This window comes from Malus domestica, chromosome 13 (assembly GCF_042453785.1).
Source record: "Malus domestica chromosome 13, GDT2T_hap1".
NCBI classification, from domain to species: domain Eukaryota; kingdom Viridiplantae; phylum Streptophyta; class Magnoliopsida; order Rosales; family Rosaceae; genus Malus; species Malus domestica.
The window spans coordinates 20,964,856-20,977,442 of NC_091673.1; the positions used below are offsets into that span (position 1 = coordinate 20,964,856).

Here is a 12,587-nt window from a genome sequence, read left to right on the forward strand (position 1 = left end):
GTACACTTAGAAAATAAACACATATTCAGACTGAACTTTCGTCTGGCAAGACCAAATTTCTGGTAGTGTACGTAGCTGAGCTGAAGTCGAGCAAATTACAACATATACGGACACACAGAGAAAGAGTTACGTGCATGGTGGCCATAATCGCGCAAAATACAAGACACACGGACGCAGAGAGAAAGAGTTACGTGCATGGTGTGGCCAGGTGTAAGAAGGGCGTGATGCAAGATTTGCATGCATTTCTCACATCAAGCCACATCTTGCTCTCCAAAATAAGGTGGTGTTTGCATTTCTTGCCACGCAGAACCTAATACTAGCTGACTGGGGGTCTGGGAGGACGACCTTTCCTTCTTATTTTCCTTTCCTATGTTAGTTCTCTCTCTACCACCGCTCTTTATAACCAAAATATACATCACCTAGATAGTTTCCTATATTATGCTATAGAGAGAGAGAGCGAGAGAGAGACAGAGAGAGAGAGAGAGAGAGAGAGGTCAGAGAAGATCACAGAAAACCGTATCAATTATGGCTGCGAGTGCTGTGATAGAGAATGAAGCATTGGCAACAGAAGCTCCATATGCACCTGTGACTATTGAGAGGAGAGTCAGGAGTGACTTGGAAACCAAACTTCCTAAACCATGTATGTGAGACCAGTTTCAATTCATTTCTGTTGCTCTCTCTCTCTCTCTCTCTCTCTCTCTCTCTCTCTCTCTCTCTCTCTCTCTCAATTTGACGAACGATAGAGTAATTGCACTAGAATCATTGAGATGGGATTCAAACTGCTCTTGCCAACTTGGCTAAATTCATTTTGTGGGGTTCAAAAACAAGACACTGCTTGTATAGTTTTGATTTTCAATTTCTACGAGATTAATTTTAAATTTCTTAATTAAGAATATTACATCAAAATATAACAGGATTAATTAAGAATTTCTGCACTAAATTGAACAAGTATGTACCCAATTGAAACCCAACAACTTTTATCTAATTTGATATCTTTTTTATTTTTTCTTTTCTTGTTATTGGAAACCTTTCCTTGACAAGTTTCTGGAAATTGTAACATGCTCAGGTAGGTTAGAAAGAAAATAAAAGGCTAATACAGCCTTTCAGGACACTAATTCACTCTTTATTTTATCTTTGACACACCCCCAACTTCAGATATGCCCAGAGCATTGGTTGCTCCAGACACAAACCATCCAACAGGAACAGTTGGCCATCAGCACCGTAACATGAGTGTTCTTCAGCAGCATATTGCGTTTTTCGACCAGGACGACAATGGCATCGTCTATCCATGGGAAACTTTTACTGGTAAATCTTGCTGGCTTCAACGTACCTTTACTTAATTAACTGTACATATTCAACCTGAGGCAGCCTTGTAGTGGATTTAATATCGCTTCTCATGCGTGCTCTATTCTTTTCCCTTTAATCAGGATGTCGGGCCATAGGTTTCAACCCAATCGTCGCCGTTTTTATGTCTGTTCTTATCAATGGGGCTATGAGTTATCCCACTCTGCCTGTAAGTTGCATACTGTTTTCACACTTTTCTATAAGAAAGGGACCGTAATTATTTAAGAGCCCATTAATTAGTTACAATAGCCAGTCTAAGAGTAAACACAAGGTGATGTTGTAACATGGTGCTCAGGTACCGTCACAAAAAAAGAAGACAATTTCTCGATAGTTGGTTGAATATAGTGCTCCCACTTTTAGACCAAACACCACGTGATGTTGTAAGGATGTAAAAAAAGCTCTTATCAACTGCCATATCATGTGCTACGCGACTATCATTTTGTCTCGGTGTGTGGTAGAAGTGAGCATAATTTTGTCTCGGTGTGTGGTAGAAGTGAGCATAAATGTGGTTGAGAAGAAAGCTAATTGGAGTGAAAAAGCGTGACTAATTAAAGCTGCATTGTATATCTTGAATTTCTAATTTTCATCACAGGGGTGGATTCCTTCTCCTTTCTTTCCCATATACATCTACAACATTCACAAGGCAAAGCACGGTAGCGATTCCGGGACATATGACACAGAAGGAAGGTATGTAATTATGAGTTAAAATGCGACAACGTAAGGATCTTCAATATTGGCTGGTCAAGAAATCACTAGAATTTATGTGCAATCATTTTCCAGGTATAGCCCAGCCAACATTGAGAACATGTTTAGTAAGTATGCCCATACTGTGCCTGACAAGTTCACGCTGGGAGAGCTTTGGGCCATGACCGAGGGGAACAGAGTTGCCTTTGATTTCTTTGGATGGTAAGCATTCTTGGTCCGTAGTATGCTACATTTCAAATATAATATTGATACGAGTAAGTAGTTTTTGTTCTTCACTTGGCTGACTCGCGAGCCTGATTTTGGCAGGATCACAAGTAAGCTGGAATGGGGGCTATTGTATGTGCTTGCTAGGGACGAGGAGGGTTTGCTGTCGAAAGAAGCCGTTAGACGCTGCTTCGATGGTAGCTTGTTCGATTATTGCGCTAAGATGAATACCGTCGGTAGAGCCAAGATGGGGTAGAAGAACATGGAAGCTGTGTACCAAAATGATTTATATGTATGCATGTAAAGTATCTAGTTTACGTTTGAGATGTTGGAACTGTAATAATTGAGGGATGATCCTTCACGGTTTAACAAATGATGAAATAATTAATGATCATAATTGCAACTTTTCATTTATGGTTCTTCACTTAAAAGCAATTGAATTGGATGCAATTCCAATAAAATTCAAGGTATTTAAAGTGAAATGCCGTAATTTTTCAAAAAATGTAGTATATTGGGTTTCGGGGTTTGAATATCCATTTGGCACTGGGAAGTCCATTGATACTGCTGAATTGGTCTTCGACAAAGCCCCAGATGGTGTAACATCATCGATCAGTTGCTTTGTCACACACACACAGTAGTCTTGTAATTTTGCACTCCTCCCCTTTCTTCAACACCCCTAACAACAAAAACAAGTGTGAACAAATTAGATGCTAGACATCTATATAAAAAGATGTCCATCCCTGAAAGGGGCGAGACCCAAGGCACGTATAAATACGCTTTCAGACTATTCGTATATGCTATCTCTCAGACTATTCATTCTTACATTCAGTGTACAAAGGGATATGCGAATAAGCATTGTGGATATACTGAAGTGGGGCTCACGCCTGTTGTATGTAAAAGTTTTGCATACTCCTAAGACAAACACTAAACACTCAAAGAAATAGATAATAACACTCAAGATTTAACTATGGACTAATATTGCAGATTTTAGTGTCTAGAGCTTTTGTATAACAATGGAGGAGGCTTTGAATTATGCACAAAGAGAGAGAAATTGGGTTGTTCGAAATCTGCTGAATACAGCCTTTGAACCAATTTGCAATATTAATAATAGGTCACAAATAATCTTTATTAAGAGTTGTAATATATTAATCATTGGATTAATCCATAAAATTGATTAAAGACATGCTCAATTTGCATATCAGACACAACCTTCTGCACCAAGTAGTGGAATAAATAACTGCCATTTGAATTCAAATTGGCAATTATTCAAAGTTAACTAACGTTGTCACTCAGTACTACGTTATGGTGATATTCTTTTTCACTTGAAAGTAAGAGAGCTTAGGTTCGAATCTCGTGGATGGCGAATTTGATACTAAATTGTGTGACTTAACCAAACTCTCTATTTCCTAATGTAAAAAAATCGATGTACTAAAAAAAATACTAACGTTTCATCCACCGCTTCGAATTCTTTCTCCACCAATTCAATGGTTTTCTTTACATAGGAAAAAATCATTCCAACGGGATGCCCTTGCCCAAGAAACTTGTCGCCGTCCTCTGAAGACACGTATTAATGTCTTGAGCAGACTGGTACCTTGACACATAAGTCTCGATTCAAGAAACTTGTCCATCCATAATAGCCAACATTTTTTATTACAAGCGATATTACTATTTTAAGTTACACTAAGAATAAGAGGAGGGGTTTAAACTTAAGACGCAGTCGGTTGAAAAGAAAAATAACCATAAAGCCAATCCACTGCTTGCAGCGATACCAGTATTTTGAGAGAGAGAGAGATTCCATCCATAATAGCCAACCATTTTTATTACAAGCAATATTACTATTTTAAGTTACACTAAGAATAAGAGGAGGGGTTTAAACCTAAGACGCAGTAGGTTGAAAAGAAAGAGCTAACCATCAAGCCAATCCACTGCTTGCAGCGATACCAGTATTTTGAGAGAGAGAGGGAGAGAGAGAGAGAGAGAGAACTGACCTCAGTATAAGGCTTGTCTAACCATAATATCAGGCCAACAATAACACGGTTATCTGGCTAATCTTAGAAGCTCCCTCCCTGAAGAAATCAAAATGATCTGCAGCTTTCTGCCTTTCATCTCATTGAATAGTTTGAGCGAGTTCTCTAAAGCAGGTGCATTTCCACGACTCATTCATTCCTCCAAAGAAATCAGGTTCAATTTCTCACCCAAAAAGAAATTGCTTTACAAAATTACTTCACCTGAAAATTAGTATATGATCTTGTAGTTTTGAATCAAACATACAATTCTTACCCAAAATTTCGTTTCTTGTAGCAAGGCTTGGTCAAAAGTAGCGTATCATCAATGTCGAAAATCAGTAACAAAAAAACTTAGCTCTGGTGGCAAATGATCCAATGCAAGCACATTTATGAAAAAATGGATTTACTACCAAATTCTGAAGGGATCATTTCCCTCATGAAAACAAAAAATAGATTGTATTGACATTAAGAAACATCACGTTGTTGGACTTTTCAATTGTTCGGAGATGAAAAATGGGATCAAACAAATCAGAAATGCTATCTGAGAACATGTGCGTTGTTGTTGGTGATATATATTCTCAGGTTAAACAGTTTACTAATTATAGGATACAGGTTGAACTACAATGCAATTTCCTAAGGACAGGTACAAAAATAGATAGCAATTAGTTGGCTATTTTCTATTATGCCTTCAGGTAAGGCTATAAATTGACTTGAAATCGACATAGAAGTTCATCAACTTTCAAACAAAAAGAAAATAATCAAGTGAAAAATTAAGATGGCTCAGAAATTGAATACCCTGACAGTGTTTTTGTTCTTATTGTCAGCATAGACTGCTAAAGCTGAGCTGAGTGTGTTTGATGTTACAAGTGCAATATATGGTGCAAAGCCCGGGTCTGATATCACACAGGCTTTAACCAAGGCTTGGACTGATGCATGTGCATCACCAACGGCGAGTAAGGTTGTTGTTCCGAGCAGGACATACAAGTTAACAAAAGCAAGTTTCAAAGGTCCTTGCAAGGCTCCAATTGAGATTCAAGTTCAAGGTGAATTGCAAGCTCCAGTAGATGGTGGCAAACTTACCAAACCAGATACTTGGGTTGCTTTAGAGCATATTAATATGCTCACCATCTCCGGTAGTGGAACTTTTGATGGCCAAGGTGCACTTGCTTGGAAGTTAAATGATTGCAATAAAAACAAAGATTGCAAATCTATCGCCATTAATATGAGGTTCAACTTTGTTTTCAATTCCACAATGCAGGACATAACTTCTCTCGACAGCAAGAATTTCCCCGTCAACATTTTGGGGTGCCACGATGTCACATTCCAACATGTCAATGTCACAATGATCGGATCATATTTATATATATTTTTACTTCGAATTCACTCGTCTTTTCTTAGTTAGTTCCTTATATTTTTGAGCTATTTACGTTATTTTTGTGTTTATAGGATTTGTTATGCAAAGAAAATAAAAATAAAACAAGTGAAATTTTATGTAATAAATTCGTCAAAACTGTCTGTGTAGATCAGCTTTTAAATTAAATTAAAAAAAATATATAATAATGATAAGTCATGATGATGTTTGAAACATCATCATGATGGTTTTGTTTTGTAGAAGAAAAGAAAGGAACGGATGGAGAAGAAGAAAAGAAAGGAATAAAAAAGAAGAAAAGAAGGAATCCAAGGAGTCAAAAGCAGAGAACTTAGAAAATCAGAAAATAAAAGAAGGGGAACGCGGAAAAGGAAAAGGGGGGGGGGATTGGTGGAAGGCAGAGAGCTGCCTTTGGCAGCGAGACTGACAGTCCACAGAAGGAAAGAATAGGAGTTGCCTTTGGGCAGCAGGAGGAAGGCGCGCAAGTCAAAAAGGAGTGGTGACTGACGCGGGAGGAGGACTGACACGGGTAGGGGGAGAAGTGGAAGGCAGGAGGCTGCCAAAAGGAAAACGGAAAAAAATAATAGGGAGAGAGGACGTGGGGAAAAGAAGCTGCGGGGAAAGAAGCTGGAAAGAGTCAGACGAAGGGAGATCAGCAGCAACACAGAGCAAAGTTTCACTCCATTTTTCTTGGTTTTATCTTCTCAAACCTATGTTTTACTTTTGGTTTAATTTGATAATAATGTGTAACTAAATTTATTTTGGCTAGAGGTTAATTCAAAGCCATGATTATTTTTGTAATATGAATTGATTACATCCAGTTGTGATTCATAAGTTGTGAATTCAATTTACTTATCCGTTCGTATAAAAACTGATTTGTGTATGTTGGTTGAGAGTGCACGCTTAATTTACATGCATGAATTTGATGCTAGAATATAAGTGAATTTCACCTAATCGTTATGAACTTATTTTCACAAGTAGTAAAGGTTGCTAGTCACAATCACATTAAGTAAATTCTTGGCAAGAGTATCATGCTTTTCATAGTTACGAATGCCTCGTCAATGCTTATAGTTTTCACAAAGTTTAATGATCTTTGATTGTATCTCTATTGTGCTTTTCACGTAGGGGACTTTTGAAGAATGTTTTGAATTGTTGTATGCGTTTTTCCGTCCAATTCAATAACTTAAGGAAAACTTGAAGATTAAAAAAGTGCTGTTCACGGTTAATTTGGGGCGTTGAGATTTACAATTTATTGAAAGAACAACTGAAAAATCAATTTAGGTTGCATTTGTGTCATGTGTGGAGAAGAACCCTCTAGCTAGTCCGTCATGTATCATTTTACCTTAATTTTATGTTTTTATCAATTCTGTAATTTAATTAAGTTTAATTTACTTTTCATCAAAACCAAACACCCATCCATTATTAAATTATATTATTTAGTTAGTTTTCTTTATTGTTAGTCTTTTAATTTAATTTCCGTCCATTTCAGTTCCTAGTGTTTAATTTAATTGTTTTCATTATTTTGAGTCATTTTAAGTGTGTTTCGAGTTATTAGAGTTTTTAGCCTAATTTTGTGTCCTTGAGTCTTATTTAATATTTTTAAATTAATTTAGAATAGATTAGCAACCCCTCCTAATCCCCGGCCTAGAACGATACCCTACTTACATCCATACTACAATTGTCAAAAAGAGGGTTTAATTTGTGTGCTTATATTATTCGCATCACACAACACCTGAAGAGAGCATAAATACCGATGGAATCCATATCGGGCGTTCACCTGGAATCAACATTATTGATGCACACATTGGAACTGGGGATGATTGTGTTTCCATTGGCGATGGAAGCAAAGAAATCACCGTAACTAAGGTTACTTATGGACCAGGCCATGGCATAAGCGTTGGAAGTCTTGGAAGGTACCCGAATGAAGAACCTGTGGTTGGAATCAGGGTTAGGAACTGTACCTTGACTAATACATCCAACGGTGTGAGAATCAAGACATGGCATGCTTCTCTTTCAGATGGTATTGCATCAGATATGCACTTTGAAGATATTACAGTGGTCAACATCAGCAACCCTATCATCATAGACCAACAATATTTCCCATGGAATCAATGTAAACGGAACATTCGGTCGAAAGTGAAGATCAGCAACGTCAACTTCAAGAACATTAAAGGCTCATCTGTAACACCACTTGCAGTTCAAATTGTATGCAGCAGGGGCTTACTGTGTGAGAATGTGGAATTGTCTAACATTGATTTCACCTATAACGGAAACAAGGCCCTTTTACCTCTCAATGTTCTAATGTGAAGCCCACCATTACTCGTGTGCCAAAAGCCCTTGCGTGTGCTACTTCTTCTTGATCAAACATGTGGAAAATTCTTTTATTCTTTTATGATCTTGTACTAAATGTATCCATAATTTTTTTTTCTTCGATCAAATACCTGTATTTGTTATGAAAAAACGAAAATACTAATATATTGTCCTGAGATTGCATCAATTTCTACTCCATATACTTTTCTTAGCATCCAAGCCACTAGGATGACATCAATGGGGCGTTCATTTTTCCCATGGACAGTTGATTGCATCAGTTTCTACTCCATATAGTTTTCTTGGTATCCAAGCCACTAGGATGACATCAATAGGGCGTTCATTTTCCCATGGACAATTGATTGAATCATTTTTGTTAAAGTGTATTTAACCAAAAATATTTCCAAATATCAGAGCTAAATTTTCCTCTCACTATCTAACTTTACGAGCTTCAAATATATATAATAATATGTGCATTACATCGCCCTACTCGGAGGAGCTAATATTGTGAACAACAACGTGCCTGAATAGTAATGTTATACTTGTCGTGAACAATAATCTACTACAACAACTGTGAACAGTGATTATGTTACAGTATTTCTTGTAAATCGTCTCAATTCTGCTCTATATCTTGTATGCCTTTATTGTTCGTGTTTTACCTAAATGGCTTTATATAATCATAGTGTTGTTATGCATCTTCCTGGATCAAAGAAGTGGATAATTGATATTTGGGCCACTGATCGTGTGATTTGACTCTAGAGTGCTTGATGAGTTACATGATAATGTTCGTGATCCATATATTACTAGTGCAAATAGAGCACTTTCACTTGTGAAGGATTAAGGCACTCTCTCTTTCTTACTCCGACCGTGTCACTAGTCTATGCTCTACTTGTTCTTGATGTTAAGTGCATTTTTTTGTTAGTAGGAAAACTACTAGATACCTTATATTGTTCCGCTCACTTCTACTGCACATATTGTTATTTTCAAGACCTTAAAACTCATAAGATAATTGGTCGTGGTACAGAATTGGGGGTTTCTACATGTTAATTGTGGCAACTATGTTTAGGACATCCATCCTTCAGTTATATGAAGCATCCGTTTCATTTTTTGTATCGCACTTATATAGTGATTCAGAGTTCAAGTGTGAAACATGTGTTCATAGCCAAGAGTCATCGTACTTCCTTTCCAATAAGTAATTCTAAAGCTACTTTGCCATTTGATTTGTTACATTCTGATTGGTGGGGTCCGACGAAGGTTACTTCTAATGGATTTCGTTGATTTGTTACTCTATTGATGATTGTACTCGATTAACTTGGGTGTTCTTGATGAAGAATGAAAGTAATGTCCCTTCGCTTCTTCAAGAATTTTGTTCAATGGTGTCTACTCAGTTTCAAACAAAAGTTAAGGTTTTCAAGTCTGATAAGGGAGGAGAGTATGTGATTCACACTTTGGCATGTTTCTTTCGAGATCAAAGTATTATTCACCTGACAACTACTCTGTTTTTACCCCAACAAAATGATCCGTATGAACAGAAGTATCATCAAATAATGAAGGTTGTTCGCTCCTTGATGTTAGATAAGTGTGTTCTTAATCATTTTATGGGTCATTCTATTTTGGATGTTGTGTATTTAATCAAACGCGTTCTAAATAGGGTTCTGGATTTTCAAACATCGCTTAATGTGCTGAACAAAACATTTTTCTCTTGTCTTTATATCCAAACATCATATGAAGGTATTTGGGTGTGTGTCGTATGTGAATGTCTACTCTCACCAACAGTAAACTTTATATGTGGTCTCTGATGTGTGTTTATTAGGTATGCTAATAATCAGAAAGGCTATAAGTGTTATCATTATTCGACTAAAAAAACTTTTACTACCATGGATGCTACCTTCCAGGAGGAAGTTTCATATTTTATGAAGCTCTATTTCGATCCCCATTTCAGGGAGAGAATGGGAGTGAAGTGCAGAATCAAAAAAATGATGTGGATGATGTATTACATGTTGAATTAGGGACAAAACTTGTTCGGTTGCGTGATACCAATCGGTGGCCACATATAGCGACCGATCGACTGTTATTCCCAAAGCTTTGTTTGCTGATGACCAGTCAAGTGCGCCCAACGGCCGGTTGTCCATGTATGATACCACAGGTCTAGAGCCTTTATCTATTGATGATCGGTTGCCAACTGCTGGTATGTCTAATGAGTTGTATATATTTGGTATGTCTGATTAGTGGTTTGTTGAAGGTTCGCCTAATGAGATTCTTCTAAGGATTTGGTACCTAAAGTACAATATGAGCCTGATATGCATGCCAAAGCTAAGTATCCAATCAGCAATTATGTGTTTACTCATCGTTTGTCCAAACCATATACATCCTACATATGTCAGCTATCTAGTGTATCTGTTCCAACAAAATTGCAAGATGTTTTGTCCAACCCTAAATGGGTTAGTACCATGAATGTTGAGATGGAAGCTTTGGAAAACAATTCCACTTGGGATTTGGTTCCTTTGTCAAAAGGCGAGAAAAATGTTGGATGTAGATAGGTGTTCACTATTAAGCACAAAGTCGATGGTTCTTTTACCCGTACAAAGCAAAATTAATTGCTAAAGATTATACATAAACCTATGGTGTGAACTATCATGAGACTTTTGCTCATGTTGTTAAACTTAAATTATTTGTGTCCTTCTGTTCTTAACAACAAACCAAGACTAGCCCCTGTTGCAGTTTGATGTTAAGATTGTTTTCCTCCATGGTGATCTCAATGAAGAAGTTTATACGGATCTCCCTTCGGGTATCGGAATATCTCGTGAAAAATGTGTTGTGTGCAAATTGAGAAAGACTTTATATGGCTTAAAACAATCTCCTAGAGCGTGGTTTGAGTGGTTTACAAGTTCAATGAAGAAGTTTAGGTATCCAGACTGGTGATGATGAGAATGAGGTACAACGTCTTCAAAAGCACTTAGCTACTAAAATTGAGATGAATGAATTGGGTAAACTAAAGTATTTTCTCGGAATCGAGGTTGCACAATCCACACATGGTATTTTTCTATCTCAATGGAAATATGTTCTTGATTTGTTAGCTGAAATAGATATGTTAGATTGGAAACCCATTGATTCTCCAATTGAGCAGAAACATTGTTTGGGCTTATTTCTGAATCAAGTTCCTACTCATAAGGGACGGTATTAGAGACTTGTGGGGAGATTAATTTATTTATCTCACACATGGCCCTAACATTGCTTATGCAGTTAGTGTGGTAAGTCAACTTATGCACTTGCCTAGTGAAGCTCATATGGATGTTGTAATCCGTATTTCAAGGTATTTGAAGATGGCTCATGGTGGAGGGTTGGTTTTCTCCAAGATTGGTCGTTTGAATGTAGAAGGGTATACATATGCATATTATGTGGGTTCTATCACTGACTGGCAATTTAGATCTGGATACTAGTTGTAATTCCTATATATACTCCCTTTTGGAGATTAAGGTGTATACAAGAATTTCCCCAAATATTGTCTTATGTATTTTTAGTATTTTCCCTGTTCAATTGAACTTTCACCCCTAAAAAAATTTCTTTACAAAATTATAGCACGCAAAAATTTGTATATGATCTCGTAGTCTCGTAATGTCTTACCCAAAAGTTTGTTTCTTATGTTAGACACAATGAAAAGTAGCGTATCATCAATGCCGAAAATCCATGCCCCTCTCCCATCTTTTGCCTATTGCAGCTAGTGCTTAGGTACACGATGGCCTCCATGACCACCTTTTCGGCGTCCGCCTTGTACAGAGTTGAAGAAACATACTTCCCAATGTATCCCATGCATTCTTGAGGCACAATTTCAAACTATCTAATGTTGTGCAGCTCGACGTTCATCCTTCTACTGTCGCAGTAGTTTTTCAAGCTCATGTCCCATCCACTCTTGGTTCTGTGATTCAATATTTTCCACCTAGACTCTACTACTGCAATCGTAACGAAAAGACTCAAAATACAAAAGAAGATGCTTAGATTTCTATCCATTTCAACAGTTTGAAGTACAAAGAGAAGGAGATCGAAGGCAGGTTAAAGTAGCAATTGTATGGGGAAATTGGAGCAAGTAAATGTGACATGGTTATGGGATTTGGATCAAGTAGTTATGGTTTGTTGGGCATGATGTACAAATTACAAGGTTGTCAGGGTGGCAAATGCTTAATGTTTAATACAATTTTTATTGTATACTCTATGTTTTCATTGTTTGTTTTTCTTGATGCACAAAACCGGAGGTCTTGGAACAACGTAAATCCGACCGTGAATCTGCAAGAAAGTAAAGAACACAAGATGTATCATGGTTCACCCCAATGTTTGGGCTACGTCCACACTGATATTGAATTTCTCTTTTTGTGAGAGGATTGTAAATGTGAGAGCTCTGTATGTGAGGATCAGAGCTCGGAATATGAGAGTGAGGGTGAGAGGGCTTCCCTTCATTGTGAGGGTGAGGAGGCCCTTTTATAGAATAAGGGCTCCTCACTTATTACATATTTGCCCCCTCTATTTATTACATAATTACATTTGAGTCCCTTGAGTATTTATACGAGGTCTAAATACGGAGGCCCTAAATATGGTACAAACAGTAGTCCCCCAAGTCTTCAATCAAAAGAGTCTTTTGGCTGGATACTTGAAATTCA

The 12,587-nt window shown here is 37.3% G+C and overlaps 1 protein-coding gene, 1 long non-coding RNA gene and 1 pseudogene across 2 annotated transcripts; all 3 read left to right on the forward strand.

Annotated features, from left to right (window-relative positions):
- The first annotated feature begins 388 nt into the window (after window positions 1–388).
- LOC114820622 (peroxygenase-like) lies at window positions 389–2,663 on the forward strand. The gene is made up of 6 exons (XM_029091628.2): window positions 389–640; window positions 1,156–1,305; window positions 1,428–1,513; window positions 1,937–2,031; window positions 2,125–2,250; window positions 2,356–2,663. Exons 1-6 carry the CDS (start codon window positions 526–528, stop codon window positions 2,507–2,509), a joined length of 726 nt encoding a protein of 241 aa, XP_028947461.2. The 5' UTR covers window positions 389–525; the 3' UTR covers window positions 2,510–2,663.
- A 1,530-nt stretch (window positions 2,664–4,193) lies between these two features.
- LOC139190281 (uncharacterized) lies at window positions 4,194–5,700 on the forward strand. Its single transcript, XR_011574381.1, has 3 exons — window positions 4,194–4,434; window positions 4,555–5,416; window positions 5,518–5,700. It is a non-coding gene; the product is annotated as an uncharacterized lncRNA (long non-coding RNA).
- Window positions 5,701–7,356: 1,656 nt separating this feature from the next.
- On the forward strand, window positions 7,357–8,099 carry LOC114820390 (polygalacturonase-like; annotated as a pseudogene).
- The last annotated feature ends 4,488 nt before the right edge of the window (window positions 8,100–12,587 follow it).